The sequence below is a fragment of the Heptranchias perlo genome, chromosome 9, assembly GCF_035084215.1.
Source record: "Heptranchias perlo isolate sHepPer1 chromosome 9, sHepPer1.hap1, whole genome shotgun sequence".
NCBI classification, from domain to species: Eukaryota; Metazoa; Chordata; class Chondrichthyes; order Hexanchiformes; family Hexanchidae; genus Heptranchias; species Heptranchias perlo.
The window spans coordinates 47,988,596-48,012,337 of record NC_090333.1 but is presented as its reverse complement, the minus strand read 5'-3'; the positions used below and the strand labels follow the sequence as shown (position 1 = coordinate 48,012,337).

Here is a 23,742-nt window from a genome sequence, read left to right as displayed (position 1 = left end):
CTCCTCGTTCATCCTACCAAAATGTATCACTCGCACTTCTCTATTCTAAATTTCATCTGCCACATGTCCTCCCGTTCCACCAGCCTGTCTATGTCCTCGTAAAGTCTCTCACTATTCTCCTCATTGTTCACTACTCTTCCAAGTTTTGTGTCATCTGCAAATTTTGAAATTTTGCCCTGTGCACCCCAGTCCAGGTCATTAATATATATCAAGAAAAGCAGTGGTCCTAGTACCGACCCCTGGGGAACCACTGTACACCTCCCTCCAGTCTGAAAAACAACCGTTCACCACTACTCTCTCTTTCCTGTCACTTAGCCAATTTCGTATCCATGCTGCCACTGCCCCTTTTATTCTATGGGCTTCAACTTTGCTGACAAGCCGACTATGTGGTACTTTATCAAACGCCTTTTGGAAGTCCATATATACCATGTCAACCGCATTTCCCTCATCAACTCTGTTACCTCATCAAAAAACTTGTGCTGGCTTTCCTTAATTAATCCATTCTTGTCCAGGTGACTGTTAATTTTGTCCCAGATTATTGTTTCTAAAAGCTTCCCCACTGAGGTTAAACTGACTGGCTTGTAGTTGCTGGGTTTATCCATATGCCCTTTTTTGAACAAGGGTGTAACATTTGCAGTCCTGCAGTCCTCCAGTCCTCCGGCACCACCCCAGTATTTAAGGATGATTGGAAGATTATGGCCAGTACCTCCGCAATTTCCACCCGTACTTCCCTCAGCAACCTAGGATGCAACCCATCCGGACCTGGTGACTTATCTACTTTAAGTAAAGCCAACCTTTCTAGTACCTCCTCTTTATCAATTTTTAGCCCATCCAGTATCTCAACTACCTCCTCCTTTTCATGTATCCCTATCAGGATACCCTTCTATTTCCTTTCTCCCTCATGTGCTTATCTAGCTTCCTTTTAAATGTATCTATGCTATTTGCCTCAACTACTCCTTGTGGTAGCATGTTCCACATTCTTAGCACTCTCTGGGTAAAGAAGTTTCTCCTGAATTCCCTATTGGATTTATTAGCTGCTATTTTATATTTATGACCTCTAGTTTTGGACTTCCCCACAAGTGGAAGCATTTTCTCTGTCTACCCCATCATTATCTTAAAGATCTCTATCAGGTCACCCCTCAGCCTTCTCTTTTCTAGAGAAAAGAGCCCCAGCCTGTTCAGCCTTTCCTGATAAGTATATCCTCTCAGTTCTGATATCATCCTTGTGAATCTTTTTTGCACCTTCTCCAATGCCTCTATATCCTTTCTATAATATGGAGACCAGAACTGTGCACAATACTCCGTATGGTCTAACCAAGGTTCTGTACAAATTTAACATAACTTCTTTGGTTTTCAATTCTAACCGTCTAGAAATGAACCCTAGTACTGGTAGGATTTTAAATATTATTACTTCTCAACCTAAATCTGAGGTAGAAGAATAAAAGAATTTTAGTTTTTTTCAGCACCTGCAGGCACAAACATTCTTTTTAACATCAAAGGCTGGCACTTGCAGTTACTTGTCTTAAAATATATTTCATAACTTTGTTTGTTTTATTGTCCTCCTCCCCGCTCTTTTGTGAGTAGCATGGCTTCTGCCACAGCTCGTGCTCCCAATACCATCACTGTTTGCCCTCAAACCTTCTCCTCATGATTTATCACTGGCCTGTAGTCTGGTTGTGGCCTCTGGCACTCATTCCTGCCTTTACAGCTCCCTGCCATTGGGGCCTTCGTAATGATGGTAAATATCCTTGCGGACAATATAAACCATGTCCCACGTTGCTGAATTATGCCCACTAATAAACTATCTGGCAACCTACGTGATGACAGTACTCTAAGATAGCTGGAATTATATGCTGAGTCTGCATATGCTAAATAAATAATAAATATAGTATGAGAACAGCAAAGAGAATGTTGGATAATCGTGTTTGATGGTGAAGAATGCATGGTTGAGGGCTTCAGCAGTGGTGGGATAGAAGAATTATGTGGAAATGGAAATAGGTGTTTTTGGTGATGGATGAGGTATGGAGCTTGAACTCCGGATGAAATAGGACACTATGGTTGATACTAATCAGCAAAAAACGGCCATGTATTTGTTGATGTTGAATATTGATTTTCCTCCTTCTCCTGCCATACTTTCTTCCCTCCCCTCCTGCTCTCCTGAAGGTATTTTTCCTTGCTAGGTACTGGTCCCAAGTGCTCACCTCCCTCAGCGATCATACCAAAGTAGCCATTCTTCATGTAGGCGCCCAGACAGTGAATGATGTTATTCACAGCTGGGAGGTATTCCATCCTCTCCTTACTTGTCATCCGCATGCGCACACATCCAATAGGGATCACTGGATAGTGAACAGGAGCAGGAACCCTGGCTGGTTTTTACTTCTGTAGCCCAAGGATGTTAAAGCCAGTAGTAGGACCACCCTGGCCGTCATTAGGTAATTTGGCACAGATAGGGGATCAAATCAGAGGCCTCTTGGTCTCTGTGGTTTTGCTATTTGGTGACATAAGCAACTTAGCCATTGGGAGACTCAAAAAACTTAATTTGCAATGAATGTCTTACTGATTTCTTTTCTCGGAGCCATTTGCAATTGTACCCTTATTTTCTTTTCTCTCATGGATGCCTGAAGCACTTCAGAACTTGAAAAAATGGCCATTCTTCATTCTCGTGTCTATACAGTGAGTGTTGGCAAGCTATTCAAACATGGGGGCATCACAGTTGAGTCTGAATTTACCCACACTCGATATCCAATGACTCTGCTGGAAAGTGGACAGAAATCAAGAATGGGAACCCTGGCCAATCACCCACCCCCCAACCCCCCCCTTCTCTCTTGCACTATCTATTCTGACATAAATGATTTTGGGTGAATCTCTGCATCATTAATATGTTTCTTGAAACAGGTATTTGGAGCTGATGGAACAGGTACGGAAGGGTGGAGGTGAACAAGGAATTCTGAGGCACACCCAGAGGAATAAAAAGCTGTTGGTCCGAGAGCGTTTACAGCTGCTTCTGGACAAAGAGGAGATCCTGGAACTGTCTCCTTTTGCTGGTCTGGGAATGCCATATGGCGATATTCCTGCTGCAGGCTGCTTAACTGGTATTAATGTACAGGTCTACTTTTTTTCAAAGGAGTATTGTAAATATTAGTCAGATATTGAAAGGGCATCTCTCTTGGAAATCACTTTGTCATGGATTTTAAAAGAATATTAGTTTCTCCACCAATAACATTTAGTATTGTTGATTTCTGGCTTTGTCATAACATTTATTTCTACCAACTTTAATATGAATTCTACAGTATTAATGGTGCACCAATTATTTTATATTGATTTTGAGAAATAATATTTACTCTTAGGGATACATTATAGATTAACATCAATCACTGTGCATTTGGTTTAACCGTAAAGGGCGAGTTACTTACAACTGCGCTTTTAAACTCCCAACTGTGTAGCCTTTGTCACTCAATTCACCATGATACTTCTGCAGCTGTCCATCAGCTCAACCACTCCCTCACCTCAATCTTTGATATCCTTGTCCCTAGTAAAACTCTTACTCTCTCCCGCACCTGGTCCTTTCCCCTGCTATGGGACCCATCTTTGCTCCCTCAAGTCCAAGGGGCCCACACTTGCATGTATCTAGCACACATCTGGTTTAGCCAGCCATCGCCAGATCTGGCTGGACCACATCAAGCACTATCAGACCTTGCTCTGCTCTGCCAAAACCACTCACTTCTCCAGGATCATCCTGGAGAGCAAAGGTAATCCCCGGCTTCTTTTCTCCACTTACAGCCATCTCCTTAACCCCCTCTTCCCCGGCCTTCCACCGTTACCTCCAACAACAAGTGTGAGGAACTAATGGATTTCATTGTTACCGAAATAGAGTCTCAACTGCCTCTGCTGGTTCCCTTGCCCAAATCTCCCCAAGGTTCCCCCCTGCCCTAGCCCTGAACCCATTTCTTTCTCTAGTTTCTCTCCTGTCTCTCCTTATGCCCTCTCTGAGCTCATCTTCTTCATGAAACCCACCTTCTGCTACTTTGACCTGATTCCCACAAAACTGCTAATTACCTGACTTCCCTTCCTTGTCCCCATGCTAGCTGACATTGTAAATGGTTCCCTCTTCGCAGGTACTGTCCCCCACCCTTTCAAAATTGCCGTCATCACCCTCCTCCTCAAAAAGTCCACCCTCCTATCCTCTGTCCAGCAAACTACCATCTCATTTCCAACCTCCTTTTCCTCTTCAAAGTCCTTGAACGTGTTGTTGCCTCCCAAATCGGCATCCATCTTCCATACGTACATACGAACAAAGACGGACAGGAAAAGACCCTCTGGTCCATCCAGCCTGCCCCACACAATTATGATACCTTGTGTATCACAATATATACACTCTCCACCCCACCCAAAACATGTGATCTCCGGGAGAGGTGAAAAATAAGATAAAAACCCAGGCTAATTTGGGGGGAAAATATCTGGGAAATTCCTTTCCGCCCCCCCCCCCCACCAAGGAAAGTAGTCCAGAAGATCACTCTGCCCCTGAATTCTGTGCATTACGTTACCTACCTTTTGTAAGAGGCGATCTCTGCCCCAGAAAGAAACAGGTCCAGTTCTCCAGCGAATCGGTGTCCACTGCACGAGCTGGCAGCATGTTCCAAAGGTCCACTATTCTCTGGGAAAAGAACCACCTCCTGACATCTAACCTAGATCTGGCCTTGTACAACTTAAAATTGTGACCCCTGGTCCTCCCTAATGTATTTAATTGGAACAAATTTTCCAATCGAACACAATCAATTCCCTTCATTATCTTATAAATCTCGATCAGATCACCCCTAAGTCTATGATTCTCGAAAGCTCTTTTAGCCTACCTTGATAACTATGCCGCTTATGATGGAATACTCTCCACTTGCTTGGATGAGTGCAGCTCCAACAACACTCAAGAAGCTCGACACCATCCAAGATAAAGCAGCCCGCTTGATTGGCACCCCATCCACCACCCTAAACGTTCACTCCCTTCACCACCGGCGCACTGTGGCTGCAGTGTGTACCATCCACAGGATGCACTGCAGCAACTCGCCAAGGCTTCTTCGACAGCACCTCCCAAACCCGCGACCTCTACCATCTAGAAGGACAAGAGCAGCAGGCACATGGGAACAACACCACCTGCATGTTCCCCTCCAAGTCACGCACCATCCCGACTTGGAAATATATCGCCATTCCTTCATTGTCGCTGGGTCAAAATCCTGGAACTCCCTTCCTAACAACACTGTGGGAGAACCGTCACCACACGGACTGCAGCGGTTCAAGAAGGCGGCTCACCACCAACTTCTCAAGGGCAATTAGGGATGGGCAATAAATGCCGGCCTCACCAGTGATGCCCACATCCCGTGAACGAATAAAAAAAATAATTAGTCTAGTGCCTCTCCTCTGCACCCTATCCAAAGCCTCAATATCAACCACCATGTGAGGAGACAAAAACTGGACACAGTATTCTAACTGAGGCCTGACCAAGGTCTTGTACAACAACAAATAGTGTGCTTTGTCTAATAGCCAATTGTCCTATAAATACACCCAACACCCTATTCACTGTAGCAATCGCTTCACGGCATTGCTCATGAACCTTCAAAGATCCATGCACTAGAACACCCAGATCTCTTTCTTTCTCCACCTTCTTTAATGCTTTTCCCTGAAGGGTGTATGTATGTTGAACATTCGCCCTGCCCACATGCATAACAGTGCACTTTTCCAAATTAAACAATTTGCCAGTCACAAGCCCAATCCCCCAACGCATCAAGATTCGCCTGAAGCAGTTGAGCATCATCTACAGTTCTAACTCTCATCTGCAAATTTGCAGATAGTGCCCCTAACACCTACATCATTAATAAAAATAGTAAAAAGCAACACCGATCCCTGCAGGACACTACGGGTGACCTATCTCCAAACAGATCCAAATCCATCTATAACTATTTTCTGCCTACGGTCTCCCAGCCAGTTCTTAATCCAGCTCAATATATTACCACTAGTATCGGAGGCTTCAATCTTGTAGAAAAGCTTCTTGTGCGGTACCTTGTCAAAAGCTTTTTGGAAGTCTTAAGTAGACAATGTCTATTGGACTTCCCTCATCCACCATCTTGGTGACTTCTTCAAAAAATATAGTCAAATTTGTAAGACATGACCTTTTTTTGAAGCCATGTTGGGTGTTCCTAATATGTCCCTCTCTGTCCAAGTAATCATATATTGCATCTCTAATGATTCACTCAAGCATCTTTCCTATTACTGATGTCAAACTAATGGGCCTATAGTTACCCGGGTCCGTCTTTTTTTTAATTCATTCATGGGATGTGGATGTCGCTGGCAAGGCCAGCATTTATTGCCCATCCCTAATTGCCCTTGCCTTGTCTTGTTTCCTTTTTTAAAGATGAGGACTACATTAGCCTCCTTCCAGTCTATGGGAACAGTCCCAGAATGCAGTGAGCTGTTAAAAATTTGGGCAAGGGGCCCACACATCACGTATCCCATCTCTCTGAGGACCCTCGGGTGGATATCATCCAGCCCGGCTGCTCTATCTATTTAAGAACATAAGAACATAAGAAATAGGAGCAGGAGTAGGCCAATCGGCCCCTCGAGCCTGCTCCGCCATTCAATAAGATCATGGCTGATCTGATCCTAACCTCAAATCTAAATTCATGTCCAATTTCCTGCCCGCTCCCCGTAACCCCTAATTCCCTTTACTTCTAGGAAACTGTCTATTTCTGTTTTAAATTTATTTAATGATGTAGCTTCCACAGCTTCCTGGGGCAGCAAATTCCACAGACCTACTACCCTCTGAGTGAAGAAGTTTCTCCTCATCTCAGTTTTGAAAGAGCAGCCCCTTATTCTAAGATTATGCCCCCTAGTTCTAATTTCTTAATTCTGTCTAAAACAATGTGTTCATCTATGTTAATATTACTAGTTTTATTATTGACATTGTTAAATTCTAACAGTCGAGTATCGTCTTCAAGAGTGAAGACAGATGCAAAGTGTCTTGCAACTTTATGTTTGAATCTCCCCAGTCAGCTTTCCGCCTTTGCCTTAGCACTGAAATGCACCTAATCAAAGTCACAAATAACATCCTAAAGAAAAAAAAAGAAAGACTTGCATTTATATAGCACCTTTCACAACCTCAGGATGTCCCAAATCACTTTACAGCCAATTAAGTATTTTTGCAGTGTATTCACTGTTGTAATGTAGGAAACCTCTGTGACTATGACCATAGTGCACTATCCTTCCTTGTCTTTCTTGGCCTCTCTTCCTGCCCCTGCAACCAGCTAAAGTGGACAGGTTGAACCAGACTGTTCGAATCTTGGCGTCCTATTTGAACTTGAGCTGAGCTTCTGACCCCATATCTTCTCCATCACAAAAACCACCCACTTGCTGCTCTGTAACTCCGCCCATCTCCGCCCCTGCCTCAGCTCATCTGCTGTTGAAAATCTCATCCATGCCTTTGTCACTTCCAAACTCAACTATTCCAATGTTCTCCTGACCAGCCTTCCATTCTCCCCCAGATAAACTTCAACTTATCCAAAACTCTGCTGTCCATATCCTATCCTCCACCAAATCTTGCACACCCGTCACCCCATCCTCGCTGATTTATATTGGCTCTTGGTCCCCCAACACCTCAAATTTAAAATTCTCATTTTTGTTTTCAAATCATTTCATGGCCCTAAGCCCTCCAAAAACTCTTGAATTCCCCCAACTCTAGTCTCTTGTGCATTCCCCCTTCCCCATGCCACACCATTGGTGACCATGCCTTGAGCCGTCTCGGTTCTATACTCTTTAAAACCCACTTCTTTGACTGAGTTTTTAGTCACTCGTCCTAATATCTCCGTCTTTTGGCTCGCATCCTTTTTTGTCTGATTACGCTTCCATGAAGTACCTTGGGACATTTTCTATGATAGAGGCGCCATATAAACACACGTTGTTGTTGTTATTGTTGAGTCTCACAATTCCGTTATAGAGAATAATAAATATTAACACTTCCATTTTCTTCTGTCCATTTCTGTCAACCTAAAAAACATTTTTGTTTAATAGTAACCTGGGAGTTCTGGTCTGAAAAGGTTACTGAGCTCTGACAGTGTGAGGGAATTGAATTACCATGCAGTTGATGCAGAATTATTTCTGGGTTTATGATCGCTATCTCACAGGGGTTAGCTCAGTTGAATAATAGACGGCCTCAGTAACTTCGTCAAGCCAGTACGCAGATGATATCATCACTCGCTGTTTAAACAGAAAATAATCAAAAATTGTCAGGACAAATTATATTTGTAATCCTTTGTAACTGTTGATATTTTTAAAAAAGGCTGTGATACGTCTTTTCCAGTGCCTTAGTGGGCATTGCTCAGTGTGTTCAGTTGTTAGACCAAGAAGGCCCCCTGTTCAGTTCCTGGTCTGTGCTGAGTTAGCTGATCTTAGGCAGGCGGTGTTAGAGATGCTACAGTTGGCCTGTGCACCTTCAAACTAAGGAGGAGAAAGATTCAGCAATCCTGCTTCTGTTTCCTATCCATGGACCCCTGCTGGAAAGTGTGCATATATGGACACGACTGGGCTGAGCTATGATGCCCCCATGATAATGGGACTCTCTTTAAGATATCAATTTGGCAAAAGATAGTAAGAGTAATGCACTCACAGAACTTTAGTTTACAATGCTGAGAATTAAATTAAATTTTAAAGATTTGAATGTCAAAATAAAGTTGGGATGATGCAAACCAGAACAATAAACGGTAAAAAAAACCTCAGCTATTCCCAGTGTTGACAGGTGCAATTACAAACATTCAGTTTTGGTATTATCAATATGAGAGACAAAATCTGATAAAGCACAAGATCTTTCCAAAATAAACAATAGTTTTTAGATTCCTGTACATCAGGAACGCATGAAGATAGGAGTAACCAATGGGCTGGACTGAGCCAACATATATCGGGCTGCTCCTGGGACCAAAGTGCAAAGTCTAACAATTCAAAGAGAACTAACTTTCCAGTGTCCTTACTAAGCTATGAGCAATCAGTATATGTCAGAGTGATCTTGAGAGAAACTAATGTACTCTGTGGATCGATGAGTAGGCTTATCTCTCTGAAAATAAAAATTTGCTTGCTATTTGATCTGTGAAGGTTAAACTAAAAAGAGACGCTGTCCTTCTTACTAAAACATGTACTACATGTACAGACAAGTTCCGCTGTTGCAACAAAATGATTCACTGTGATTGTTTAACTGAATCTTCTTAACTCTTTGAACTTTGCAGTAGTGGTGTTGAACTTAAACATAAAACCAGAGGACTTTTTTTTTCTTTTTTCCTCTCAATTTTCTCACCTGAAGGTGCTGATTCATATTAAATGCCTTGTCTAAGAGGATATTCTTCATGTGTGAACCTGGATAGTGGGCATCAGTAGACTTTTGGAGTGTGGGGGGCAGTGTGGGGGCATCACAATTCAGCCTTTATTTGACATTCACACGCTTACATTTGTACCGGGGGTCGCTGAATAACGAACAGCACTGGGCGCTTGGCTGATTTTATTTTCTCTTTCTTTAGCCCAGGATTTCATTATCGCAAATTGATTTTAGAATTGAACTAGTGAATAATTTAGAATAATGATCATGATTGAACTGATTGGCCCACAAACCTTCATTGCCTAATTCAGTTTTATTTGTTATCTTTTATACTGTTTCTGTTTCATTTAGGGATAGGGAAAATCAGTGGAGTTTGGTGTGTATTCATTGCGAATGATGCAACGGTCAAAGGAGGGACAGCTTACCCAATTACAGTGAAGAAGCAGCTGAGAGCTCAGGACATTGCGATTCAAAATGGACTGCCTTGCATATACTTAGTGGACAGTGGGGGAGCATTTTTGCCACTTCAGGTAATAGCAGAGTCCTTCATGGATAGCACACAGTCAGCAGCCTTTGCAAGGCAGTAACAAGATTAAGATACTATCTCGTGCACTTTACTGAAGTTACCTAAGACTTGTTACTTCTTTGTAACATACTCTAAAGAACTAACTTTTTTGTCATAGGTCACTGCACCACAGAGTGCTAGGATGTGGTGCTGCACCCATAAGTCCCAAATGTGCCCTCTTGGCAGTTGTCAAGTGGAGGCCAGCCAATTCCTCACAGTTAACCAGGGGGGAAAAACAATGGGATATAGTGCCAACGTTAGCAAAAAAGTAACTATTATACAGAGGAAAGATATGCATTCAGAACTGATAGTTCCATTAAGACTATTGGTCATAAAGTCTGAGTAGAATACTTTCACTTTATGGTTCAGAAATAATCCTGCCCCTAATGACATCCCCTTGCTTTCCCTCAACAGCAAGATGAGAAGAGGGAATAGTGCTGAATTCTGGCAACATCTCACAGCTGGATGGAAGTCCAGAGACACATAGATCAGCAAACCTGTTGAGGCCCACAGATGAATCAGACCACAAATAGCCTTTGGGCTGTATTTTAGCTTCCACTGTTCTGGAGTGTGTTCTTTATAATGAATTGAAAGTATGATGACATTTATTAGAACTGTGCATTGGAGCATGTACATATTCAAAAAATTGTATTTGCGTCTCTTTCAGGCAGAGATATTTCCTGACAAGAACCAAGGAGGAAGAATGTTCTACAATGAGGCAATGATGTCTGCAGTGGGCATTCCTCAGGTAACTGATATTTTTCTTATCATTTATCTCCCCTGTCCTTCTATTCTGAAGGTGTCGACTCCTTGCTGAACTATGATTCCACAAGCACCATTCACCCTCCGATATTTCAACCAAGGTGCCCACTGTTCATGTGTGCGCCTTGACAGTATTTGCAGGCTGTTCACTTGTGAGATCATTAAAGTGAAAGCAATCCTGATCCTGTACTCACCCAATGTTTACATACATGTAGCTATCAATAGTTGCTGTATAGTGTTCAGAAGCAGAAACTGTGGCTGATATTCATCTCTTTAACTCAGATCCGCTAACGTAGCACAGACCAAGGATTGAACTTTGGACCATCAGAGAAACATAGAAATTTACGGCACAGAAGGAGGCCATTCAGCCCATCATGTCTGTGCCAGCTGAAAAAGAGCTATCCAGCCTAATCCCACTTTCCAGCTTTTGGTCCGTAACCTTGTAGGTTATGGCACTTAGAGTGCATATCCAAGTACTTTTTAAATGCGATGAAGGTTTCTGCTTCGACCACCCTTTCAGGCTGTGAGTTTCAGACCCCCACCACCCTCTGGGTGAAAAAATTCTCCTCTACTCCTCTCCAATCCTTCTACCAATTACTTTAAATTCATGCCCCCTGGTTATTGACCTCTCTGCTAAGGGAAATAGGTCCTTCCTATACACGCAGTCTAGGCCCCTCATAATTTTATACACCTCAATTAAATCCTCTGTTCCAAAGCTGGTCTGTATAGGTCAGCTACTATCTAGCTAAATCTATTGAGCCATTAGAGGACCTCCAGGTAGTTGAATACAGTCCTCTATTATAGTGTCATTACTGTGCATCTCCAACAAGTATTTTGAGTTTGCCGTACTGCAAGAAGTACGCTACATATATTTTCCCCACTAATTTTACCACAGTTTCTCTCCTTGCCCGTCTTCTCCTGAGCACAGTTCCATGAGCAGCAGTCCTCCAGTACCCTATCCAATTTGCCATTCTTCATGTGCAAGGCTGAACAGTGCACATCAGAGGCTATTTTATTGGGAAGCTGAGCCAAATGTTGTTCTTTACTGATATCCACATATGCATTTCCAGCAGAGGTCACTGCAGTTTGAGCCTGGCTGATCTTTTATTCTTGCCTCCCTCCCCACCCGCCCCCTCCCACTCCTGATCACAATGCAGTGACTGTTACTGCAGAGTGCACCTGTAGGACTGTTGAGTGAGTGCAGGATCGAGCTTGACGTTCTCTATGATTGAATAACCAGCCAAAACTTACTGGGGTCAAACATGAGGAATGATCATTGGGGCCAGGAACATGGTAGCGGGGATATAGAAGCTCTGCCGATCTTACTGGCAGGGCCTCATTTAGATAAAAGTTTCCAGAGTCCTGCCCGACACCCGGCCAGATTCGCTACCTGGCCAGAGGACGGAGCGGGAATTTGGCAATAGGAGGCCGCTGCCGGGGACCCGTGGGAACGGTCCCAAGCAGTCAGTGGGAAGAGGGGATCCAGGGCGATCGTGGATCGGCAATCATTTGGTGGGGGTTCTTTCAAGATCAAGGGCCAGGGATTCCCTCGAGATCAGGGGAAGGCCGGGGCTGGGAAGTTGAGGAACTTGAGGAGAGCACTCCAGCTCTTCCTGGCCCACAAGGAGTTCAAACGGAAGGAAATTTCTTACAATTAGCATGGCCTTTTCTGGCCAGTTGGCTCCTCCCACCATGGTTCTGCTGCCAGGCAGCAAACAGTGCTTGACTCCCCCGGGCTTGACTTTAATATTACATTGTGGCGCCGATGACGTCATCGGGCCACGACTTTTCCATGTTAAGTAGGCGCCTGTCTGCCTTTAGCGGGAGACTTATCGATGGCTTGAATCGCCGGTGTTAATATTACGGCTGCCAGGAATGCGGCCAGATCACAATTATCAAGATTTTAACCCCTCACCTGATCCTTTCCTGCCTGTCGGGGGGAGGTTGGGGTTGGAGTTAAAATCGAGGCCAATATTGCAGTAAGACTCTGTGGGGGTGAAATTGATCTTTGGTAGTAGCGCAAAGTGGGCAATAACGAATCGGCAGCCCTTTTTACACCCCTTCTGATTTTCTTTTTCACTGACCTCAATGGAAAAAAAAATCAGGCTGCGTGTTAAATGGGCTGCCGAATCGCTATCGCCTACTTTGAGCTACTGCCAAAAATCAATTTCACCCCCTCAGGAAAGGAAGGAAGAAAACATATTCAGAAAAGAAGGAAGTAAAAGGGGAAAATTGAGAAGTATTTATTTGCTGTATTAGGTATTCATTGAATGTACTGGAGAATCAATGCTGTAATTTCAATGTCTCAATGTACCCTATAGGTGGCAGTTGTGTGTGGTTCATGCACAGCTGGTGGGGCATATATCCCAACAATGGCAGATGAGACAGTGATAGTGGACAGGATTGGGACAATATTCCTTGCTGGACCCCCACTTGTTAAAGCAGCAACAGGGGAAGATGTTAGCCCTGAAGAGCTGGGAGGTGCAATGCTACATGCTAAGTGAGTACTGGAAATGTATTTTATCATGTGGGGTAGGAGTAGTTATTCTAAATGGCTCTAAAAATGAACAATTATTTATGAGTCTGCAGGCATTCTTTGAGGTTTGGGTCGATAACTTTAATTGCTAATTCAAGTGTTCACTATACACCAGATTTTCAAATATCAATTTCTTGTCAAAATCATATTACAAAACCACACACAGAGTGGTCATAATTTCCAGGGAAATTGCTAGGTGATTTTGTGGTGAACTGCGAGATTTCTCAGTTCAATCACCCTGACAAAATAATGTCTTAATTTCAGTAACATCTGTTTGCAACTTCCCAGCGCACCAGGTAATTATGGTAATAAACCACACAGACCTGAAGGTCCTGTGGAAATGCATAAAGAGATACTTGAGTCCCAGGTTCAATTCCTGATCTGACAATTAGTGTTGAAGTTCACACATGAAGAACAGTCAACTCACACGAGGGGCCGGAGGGTCTTCAGGAGAGATGGGAGAAAATTGAAACAAAAATTAACACATCTAGTTGTACCTGCTAAAAAAAAAATCTATTGATAAATATTATTCAGGTGAACAAATAATTTGGAAGAACTACTGACCCAATGGTAATGATTTTAATAATTAAATCCTGCAGTACTTTGTTTGCTGATCTGTGTTTTCTCTGCACTTTAGAATTGTCTGTGCAATTTTACTAAAGTCTGACTCCGCAAGGGGACTGGCTGGTGTGCATTACTTTCACCACTGTCGCAGGGTTTGAATGCAGCCCAAACAATGGGTTGGTTACCTCCCTGTGGGGAGGCCATGTGCAGAGCCCAGGTACTCCCCTAAATGGAAGGAGACTGTGTTACTGCGAGGCTGCATTTGGCTGTCTCCCTGCGATTGGTTTTGGGGTGTTATCAGAGGAGGCTGGAAGAAGATCACCTGCCCACCCTGGCAACTTTTCAAGATTCGTGTCATGGTGGAACCTAATTAACGAAATAGGAGAAAATAACATAAAGAAGTGACCATTAACTTTAATACTGTGTGTGTATTTGTGTGTTTTATATATGTATATAAATTGTAATAGCACGAGATTAAACACACTCTGGTATAAAATCATGATTAAAAAATTGTAGAGGTCTGGGTGAAATTGTATTTTGACTTACAAAATGGAGATTATTTTATATCATGGCAGAGAAGTTTATTTTACAATCTATCCCCCTCCCTTTCCCCTGTGCTTTCTGGTGCAGTATTTTGGATCCAAGTACTTCTTCCCCCTCCCCCCAACGTTTATATAGCATATTGTACAACTGGTGAGTTTTCTGTTTTTCAGGGTTAGCGGATGCATTGATCATTTTGCTGCTACAGAGGAAGAAGCATATGTATGTGCCAGGAATATCATAGCCACTTTAAACCTTGAGCTTCCATCAAACAAGATGACTGACTTTGAAGAGCCTCTCTACACGGCTGAAGAACTGAGTGGTCTTGCCCCAAGGGATTATGCACATACCTTAAATATCAAACTGGTTAGTTTTTAATACCTGTAATGTCCAAATGCTCAGTCACATAAGACTTCAAAGCCCTAGTGGAGGAGGGTGAGAGGTGTCTTCCCCTGTTGTCATAGATACTGCACTACATGATGTGTACTGATACACAAAGACTAGAGGGTGCCAGGTTCAATTCCTGGTCTGTGCTGAGTTAGTTGAACTAGGCTAGATTAACACTTTGAACACTTCAATTGGCATCAATGCCCTGGACTAGGAAGTGGAAAAATCAGCAAGAGTTTGTGCTCCTGATTAGTATTTAGTGACCCTCTGCTGAAAAGTATGTGCATAGATGGTTGGTGAGAACAGAATTCGTCATGATGGTGATGCTCTCTGCAGTTGAATAGCCTGCTGACATCAGGGGTTGCATTTCCACAGGGGTTGTCCCATCGTAACTCCAGCACAAGAGCCGCAAAAACCCCAGAAAAATGGCAGACCAGTGGGAGAACCCCCATGGAAATTCATCCTCCTGATGTCTAAGTCTCAAAAAGGCTGCCAGTGCCTACAAAACTGTAACTTAGCATGAGTCACCAACTTTAGGAGAGGAAGGGAGGAGATAATGGAAAAGTCTTCTACGGCTTGAAAGAAGTGTACATTAGGATAAGTAAATTGTTTCGTTTTTGGTTCTTTTTAAAAAATCTTCCAGTGATATTTTCAAGACTGCAAATGAGTCCAGTTCATGATTTTTTTCTTCAGTTGTCTTCACCTGGATAAACTGGAAACGTACTCAGCAAAGATTAAAAAACAGTGTCAACAGGGTGAGTTACAAAGGGAGCCATCCGATGAGAGATCGCTTTAATAATCAAACTGTTACAAAGAATTAAGATTAACACCTTGATACTATCTTCTTTTCTTTCATTTGTTGCTACTTGACTACAGGAGAAAATCCTGTAAGCAGTGCTTCATTTTCACCACAACAGGTAGGGGAAGGAAGGGGGGAAGAAAAATATGGAAAAAAAGACAGATAGATGAAGAAAGACTTGCACCTATATAGCGCTTTTGAAAACCTCAGGACATCCAAAGCACTTTGCAGCCAAAGAAGTACTTTTTTTGAAGTGTAGTCACTGTTGTAATGTAGGATATAATCATTAACCATAGTTGCCAACTGTTTGCATTCTGAAAGAAGAATCAGCAGTTCTCCTTACGTTCATGCTATCTGTGCAGAGACATCAAGATTAGCTGATTTCACGATTTTAATGACCCTTTGCTCACCATCATGGTGGCAGGCAGGGAAGTAGTGAGGCGCACATGCAAGACCGATGGCTGTAACAAAGAGGCACGATTCAGTGTCCCACCTGCATCAAGTCTAGCATTCAGTACTCCTTTTTCTGCTCACAGGTGACAAGAGGCCCGGCCCCCATTGCATATAGGATTCGAGGAGCGGGGACTGTGAGCAGAAATGGTGGGTTTGAATCAGTCAGTCATTCACTGAGCACAGCCACTCGGCATCCAGGCTTCTCGTGGAGCTGCTAACCTTTCGGCTGCTTCCACTTCACTTGGTGCAGTCATGGACTGAGATCACTGCTGGGGCACAGACCCACCCCATTTACTGCATGGGGTCCTGTTTGTTTGGTCATCTTTTAACGTTAAGCAAAAGTACACGTAGAAATTCTTATCTTAAATTGGAAAAAACTTTTCTTGTTTTTTTACTCTATGTATGTACATCCTGTTATTTAGTGTTCCTTAACACAAATGGTTTCTATTTCTAATATATTCCTTCCTAGAATGAGACAATATCCCTGGAACTCCCTACCTAACAGCACTTTGGGAGAGCCTTCATCATATGGTCTGCAGCGGTTCAAGAAGGCGGCTTACCACCACCTTCTCAAGGGCAATTAGGGATGGGCAATAAAATGCTGGCCTTGCCAGCGATGCCCACATCCCATGAACGAATAAAAAAAACATCAAGGAATCTAATGCAGGTAGTAATGTTTGGCTTCTAACCAAAACACAAACAGTCCCCAATGAGAATAGCAGGTTATACATAATACATAAATCTAAATTTAGCATATTGAAGCTTGCATCCCAGGTCTATAACTGTATTGCCAGTCCTACCACTAACTGAATTCACCTGCACTCCTAGGCAGTGTTAGTCAGTCAGCTTTTAGTCCTGATGTCATAAAATACTGCAGGAAGGGAAACAAACAAAGGACCCGTGGAAACACTTAGCTTAAACCAACCAGGGTGCAAGAATGAGGCAAATTGCAAACCTTTTTAAATGTACAGAGCTGACAAAAAGTAAGTATGCAGTGGCGGTGGGGTGGGGGTGGGGGGGCATTGAATCAGTACAGGAAAATTTAGAAGGGGAACTGGGAGTTTTCGAGTCAATACTTTCAATGTCTGGATCATGTAGGGAAATATTTATAAAAGCAAATAGAATGTTTGGTATATAAATTTGCCTATTTAAATTACGACAAGTAAAAAAATAGTTCTTTGTGTGAAACACTTTTAAAATGTTTTGACAAGTAATTGGTCCACCAGATAAATCCAAGTCTCTTTTATAGGTAGAACAGTAGAGGAGGGGTGTCCAACCTGCAGCCCGAGCCCTGGCAATCTGACCTGCAAAGTTGAGTAAACCTAGAATAGACTAGTATCTTGCTTAAGTGCTCATTCTTAACTTGTGAGCGAGCCTAAAAATTGAGTGTCGGCAGACTTTTTAACCATGGAAGCCATCGTAGCTGAGGTTGATCTTGTCCTCATCTGACAGCTACATATACACACTTTATCCAGCAGGGGTCAGGGATTTCTTTTTTTAGGAACAGCAAAAGGACATTAGCCATTCCGGGAAGCATGTGTTGACATTTTTTGCTCAAGATGCACATCCTGAAAAGGTTGGCAACAGTTTTAAGTTCTTCTGTGAACTTTTGGTGCGCTGAAAACAAAGTTGTGTTCTAGTGTGCCGGAACTAAGTGGAAAAATACTGAGTATTGAGCCTTGAAACAATGTGGCCATTCTGTTTTTTATTCATAGGGATCTCCTCATCTGACATCTACATGCACACACTTTATCCAGCAGGGGTCAGTGATTTCTTGAAAAATGCTGAAATTTTGCTAATTACGTATTACCACCATTTTTGATTTGTCTTCTGCATCTTAAAACTAATTAATACAATAAAATGGTCTAGTTTTCTACTATTAATTTTGATCAGTTAAAATCTAGTCCCTTGTACTTTCAACTTTGCCATCCCGTGTCTTTGTAGAATTAAACATTACATCTTAAATATATTTAATATTTTACAGGTTCTGAGTCGATTGACAGATGGAAGTAGGTTCCTGGAGTTCAAAGCTTTATATGGGACCACGCTGGTAACTGGCTTTGCTCAGATTAAAGGGTGAGAAATAGTGGATTTCACATTATTTTCCTTTTTTTAAAAATATGACAGAATTTAACTAAATCAGTTTACTTATATTCTAATAAGTGATATTGAAACTTGATAAACACTGTGATTTTACTTGTATTTTGTATTCCTCTTTCTAATTATTTTATTAACAATAAATGTCTTTTTGGGTAAATGCATCGCCCCTTCTACTGAGCCACACAGACCAGGAAGGTATGAGGTTTGATCCAAGGTGCGTGCTCAGTTAGCTAATGTCAGCCTGGCCAGTGTTTAGGGTCAGTACAGTTGAACTTATCACCACAGACGGAGAGGAGGGGTGGTGGGGGGATTCATCCAGTGATTCCCACTGGAAAGTATGTATGTGTAGATGTTGAGTGAGCACAGGATTGGGTTCAGCAGGGTTGCCTCACACAGCTAAATATGAAATAGGCTGCCAGCACTCACTGCCTGGGCTCACAGTGGAGGATTTTTTAAAAAATCGTTCTTGGGTTATGGGCATCGCTAGCAAGGCCAACATTTATTGCCCATCTCTAGTTGCCCTTGAGAAAGTGGTGGTGAGCCTTCTTCTTGAACTGTTGCAGTCTGTGTGGTGATTGTGCTCCCACAGTGCTGTTAAGTCGGGAGTTCCAGGATTTTGACCCAGCGACAATGAAGAAATGGCAATATGTATGCAAGTCAGGATGGTGTGTGACTTGAAGAGGAACTTGGAGGTGATGGTGTTCCCATGTGTTGGCTGCTCTAGGTGGTGGAGGTCGTGGGTTTGGAAATGACTACTTCGATGAGGCACTGGTGCCCATGTAACCACTAGAGTCAGCGTCTTCACCAGAGTAGATGAGAAATTGAATTTCTTCAGGTGTTCCACCAACTTTCCTCTGTAGTTCCAGAGGGAGTTCGGCAGAACTGACGGAAAATCAGCAAGAGCGCGGCTGCATTAGATCCCCACCAATTCCGGGATTTCCCAGTCAGCCTTGTAAGGGGCAGAACCTTCACCCACCCCTTACAAGGCCAGTGATGACAGAGGGTGGCCCCAGAGGTGGGGGCTCCCTATGCTGGGAATTCCCATATCCCCAGCTCAGTAGGGACCTGGCTGGAGGTTGGATAGTTAGTGTGGTGAAGTGTACCAGCTTCCAGATGGGCACTGTGGGGTTGGTGGGCACTATGGGGGTTTTGAGGGATCTGGGCAACTCTGCTCCCTCCCGATGGCAGGCAGCCCTGTAGTGGTGCGGACACCAATCAGATCTATGTAAATTAGATATCCTTCTACTAAACCCGCAAACTCCTGCGGGGTCAGCGCTGGTGGGCACAATCTCACTAGGTCACAGATCAGCCATGATCTTATCAAATGGCGGAGCAGGCACGAGGGGCTGAATGGCCTACTCCTGTTCCTATGTTCCTAATTGCTTTTGTAACTCCTTTTAGCTAAAAATTTATCGAGAAATTTTACCCTCATGGAAGCGAAGGATCTTACTGGTGAGGAATATTTCCCCAGACCTTCATCCTTCCATACATAAAGAACACTAAAGTGTTGCCAATATGGGGTTTGGTGGCAATGTTGTATAGGCAAGACTCAAGTTCCCGCTTCTCTGCACAATCCCCAAGGAGCAACTCGCCAAGGCTTCTTCGACAGCATCTCCCAAACCCAAGACCTCTACCACCTAGAAGGACAAGGGCAGCAGGCGCATGGGAACACCACCACCTGCACGTTCCTCTCCAAGTCACACACCATCCTGACTTGGAAATATATCGCCGTTCCTTCATCGTCACTGGGTCAGAATCCTGGAACTCCCTTCCTAGCAGCACTGTGGGAGAATCTTCACCGCACGGACTGCAGAGGTTCACCACCACCTTCTCAAGGGCAATTAGGGATGGGCAATAAATGCTGGCCTCGCCAGTGACGCCCACATCCCAGGAACGAATTTTTAAAAATTCTATTGGCGGGATATGGAGCTTTCTAACAGAAAACTTGAAATTATTTTAATGCTGCATGATTAATAAGAGCCCTGTGCCATGAGGTGGAGGGATGCAGCTGAATTCCCAATCTCATGCCTGCACCTGAAGGAGACGCATAGCAAAGCCAGACACTCCCCGAGAACATCAGAGGGAAAAAGGGACTAAGAAAGAGAGAGAGAGTCATTCTGAGTTGTCTCCTGGTGGCTGGTTCCAGAGCAGCATTGGTGGACAGCAAGGAGCTGAATGCCTGCTCACGCGCTCAGCTGAAGATGTTGAAGTCTCTCTGCAGTTGCTTTCTGTCCCTACCAAAGATAATTTGCTTTGTGTCTCCCTCAGGTGGTGGTATGAGATTGGGAATTCAGCTGCAACCCACCACCTCATGGCACAGGGCTCTTATTAATCAAGCAGCATTAAAATCATTTGAAGTCTTCTGTAACAAAGCTGCGAATGCCAGCATGTGTGGGTTTTTGTATATATATGGCATGGGGAGATCAGAAAAAGGAAATGACTGAAAATAACTAAATAGCATAGTCTACGTTTATGTTTTTCTGTGAGCATGTATAGATGTTAGTTTACTCATTGTATTTTCATGAGTTCCTGCTTTAATCTTCCAAATGCTGACATCTTCAACTACCACCCTATTGCCTTTACATTGGTATTTTCCAAAGTTATGAAAAATGCTGATAACTTTCAAATTGTTCATCACCTGTAAAGTTCTAGTGTAATCCATGATTGTCAGTATGGTTTTCAGCATCGCCACTCCACTGCTGATCCTGTTGCCTGTGTCATTCTCCATTGTAACGCTGCTCTTGAACAGTTTGCTGAATCATCTATCATTGCTTTGGACATCTACAAAGCCTTTGACATTATGCACTTACCATCAAACAGGCTCCCACAAAGCCATGTTCATGACTGTCTGGTTCCTTTTCAAAAGTTCCATCTGTGTTGTAATTGATGGCTCATCCTCTGATTCTTTTTCTATTAACTCAGAGGTGTCCGACGGCTCTGGGTCTCTTTTTGTTCTTTCATTATATCTTCTTATCATCTGACCTTATCCACTATTTTGTTGATGATTTCAGTCCACATTCATCACATTCCGTTAAATAAATCACTTTTAGTGGTCAAGACTTCCACTCCTCTCAGTGCAACGGCTGAGCCACTACAATTGAAAGAAACAAGATTATCACTTAAATGAAGCAGCGATAATCTTGTTTCTTTCAATTGTTCAAAGACACAAGGGTCGATTTTAACTCAGCCCGCCTGGTGGGAATAGGGCAATAGTGGAAATAAAAACGCTGGGCACTACTTAACGCTCCCTTCCCGCTCCGCTGCCATATTTACTGGGGCCTTCTGCTGGGCAGCCCAAGCACCTGCCTGAATCAGGTGGGAGCCTCTACTATGGGGTCCTACAACGTACATAGGACCTCATTTCAATTTAGAGGGACAACTGGGCATGCCATGCACACTCTGCTCAGTTGAACCTGGTGGGGAAGATGAAGAAGAAGACTTCCCAAAAACATATATAAATAATTATATTTGTAGGGTCAGGAGGAGCAGGAGTGCTGCTCCAGGCTTCACAAGAATAATGTGGGCGGCTGCCGCTCCGGCAACCCTCCCCTCCGTGATCAACCCCCCTCCCTCCCCCAACCTACCTTGGTGCCGTCTGGCTCAGCCTCTGGGCCGCCCGATATTGTGCCAGCCCGGAGCCAGCGAGACACCTGTTCGGGCCGTGCAGGTCGCTGGCCCTCGAAATGGACCGGGCCTCTTGCTGGCAGGAACGGGTGAATGTTCCGCCCACTGCCTGTCCGTTCCATGCTGGGAGTTAAAAATCTACACCATAGTTTCTTCATGTCTCTTGCAAGTCTAACCAACAGCTCACATGTTATCTTTAACGGCTTCAGCCTTAGTCCTTCTTCACCTATCTTTTTTTTTATTCGTTCATGGGATGTGGGCGTCGCTGGCAAGGCCAGCATTTATTGCCCTTGAGAAGGTGATGGTGAGCCGCCTTCTTGAACCACTGCAGTTGGTGAAGATTCTCTCACAGTGTTGTTAGGTAGGGAGTTCCAGGATTTTGACCCAGTGACGATGAAGGAACGGCAATATATTTCCAAGCCGGGACGGTGCATGACTTGGAGAGGAACATGCAGGTGGTGTTGTTCTCATATGCCTGCTGCCCTTGTCCTTCTAGGTGGTAGAGGTCTTGGGTTTGGGAGGTGCTGTCGAAGAAGCCTTGGCGAGTTGCTGCAGTGCATCCTGTGGATGGTACACACTGCAGCCACGGTGCGCTGTTTAGGGTGGTGGATGGGGTGCCAATCAAGTGGGCTGCTTTGTCCTGGATGGTGTGGAGCTTCTTGAGTGTTGCTGGAGCTGCACTCATCCAGGCAAGTGGAGAGTATTCCATCACACTCCTGACTTGTGCCTTGTAGATGGTGGAAAGGCTTTGGGGAGTCAGGAGATGAGTCACAGAATACCCAGCCTCTGACCTGCTCTTGTAGCCACACTATCTTCTCGGTCCTCAAATAGAGGAAGCTTTAACAATGGAGGAGTTACAAGAGTTCCAAGAAACCTAATTTCCTCCTTTGCACCAAACACTTTGGCTTCAATATTAACCCCCCCCACGACAGGTCCAGGGCGGGGTGTTGGTTAAAGTTTTAAATATGGGGAACATGCCCCCCACATGCCACACATGCGCCCACCGCCATTTTTATGGTGGCGGATATCGTGGCGTCTGAGTGTCCCCCTTTAAATTGGGCTTCCACAGTGCAATTGGGAGCCCGATTTAAAAATCACTGCTGCTGCTGCACGGGTTTCTCAGGGGTTGGGAAACCTGGCAGTGCAAGGGAGGTGGAAGCTGTCTGCTCCACAAAGTAAGTGCCTTTGCCAGCACTCCTTATGGGCCAGGAGGAGCAGGAGTGCTCCCCCGCCTCCCCCCCCCACCCACCCCGGCCCTGCTAGGAAGCCTTCAGCCTCCCCCCTGCCGATCGGGGCCTCTCTCTCTCTCTCTCCCTCCAGCCCTGATCTCTCCCCTCTGCTGCGATGGCTGAACTCTTTCCCCCGCCGCAACGGCAGATCTTCCCCCCCACCCAAGCCCTGATGGCCAACCTTTCTCCCTCCCAATTGCTGGGGACTGTCCCCAAGAGTCCCTGGCTGTGGCCTCCTGTTGCTGGTTTCCCCTCCCGGTCACTGGTCAGGCTGTTAATTTGACCGGCTGCCGGGCGGGAAACAGAACAAAAAATTGGTAATGAGATCCTGCTGTTAAGTTCAGCAGAACCTCCGTGTCCCTGGCCTTGCCAGGTTCTTTGGCCGTTTTCGGCATCCCCTGCACCGTCCCCACCTCCCCATAAATATCGGGGTCTTTGTTTCCATCCACAACTTCAATATTATTCCCCTACCTGGGAACACTGTCATACACTTTTGGACAGGATACAAGAAAAAACTTATCAGAAAAATCATCCCTCTCAACCTCCCACTTTTTGTTGCAGCTGTTATTGTCTTTCCCTATTTTACTGTATTACTATAGTCAGTGCTCCTTTGACCATTCCTCTTTTCTTGCTGTAAGTTTAAAATACACCATGCTACACTCACTTCCTCCTTCCTGGGTTGAATTTCAGACTCATTACACAGACTCCTACTGCGACTAATTTTTTTTCAAGGATTTCAAAACTGGAACTCCTTACTTCCCTCATTTTTTCTTTCTAAATCTCAGGCTTTTAAAACTCAAGTTTGGCATCACCTGGTCACTTTTTTCTATTTACCTTGTC

The 23,742-nt window shown here is 44.1% G+C and overlaps 1 protein-coding gene across 2 annotated transcripts in view; it reads left to right on the top strand.

The window, feature by feature from the left end:
- Nucleotides 1-23,742, top strand: part of si:ch211-198n5.11 (methylcrotonoyl-coenzyme A carboxylase 2) — a 56,291-nt gene that overhangs the window by 12,667 nt on the left and 19,882 nt on the right. For both annotated transcript variants that reach the window (XM_067990341.1, XM_067990340.1), the window contains exons 3-8: nt 2,896-3,092; nt 9,695-9,873; nt 10,576-10,656; nt 12,992-13,170; nt 14,484-14,676; nt 17,934-18,025. In XM_067990341.1, the coding sequence (XP_067846442.1) occupies nt 2,896-3,092; nt 9,695-9,873; nt 10,576-10,656; nt 12,992-13,170; nt 14,484-14,676; nt 17,934-18,025 (921 nt within the window). The remainder of the gene's footprint in view (nt 1-2,895; nt 3,093-9,694; nt 9,874-10,575; nt 10,657-12,991; nt 13,171-14,483; nt 14,677-17,933; nt 18,026-23,742) is intronic.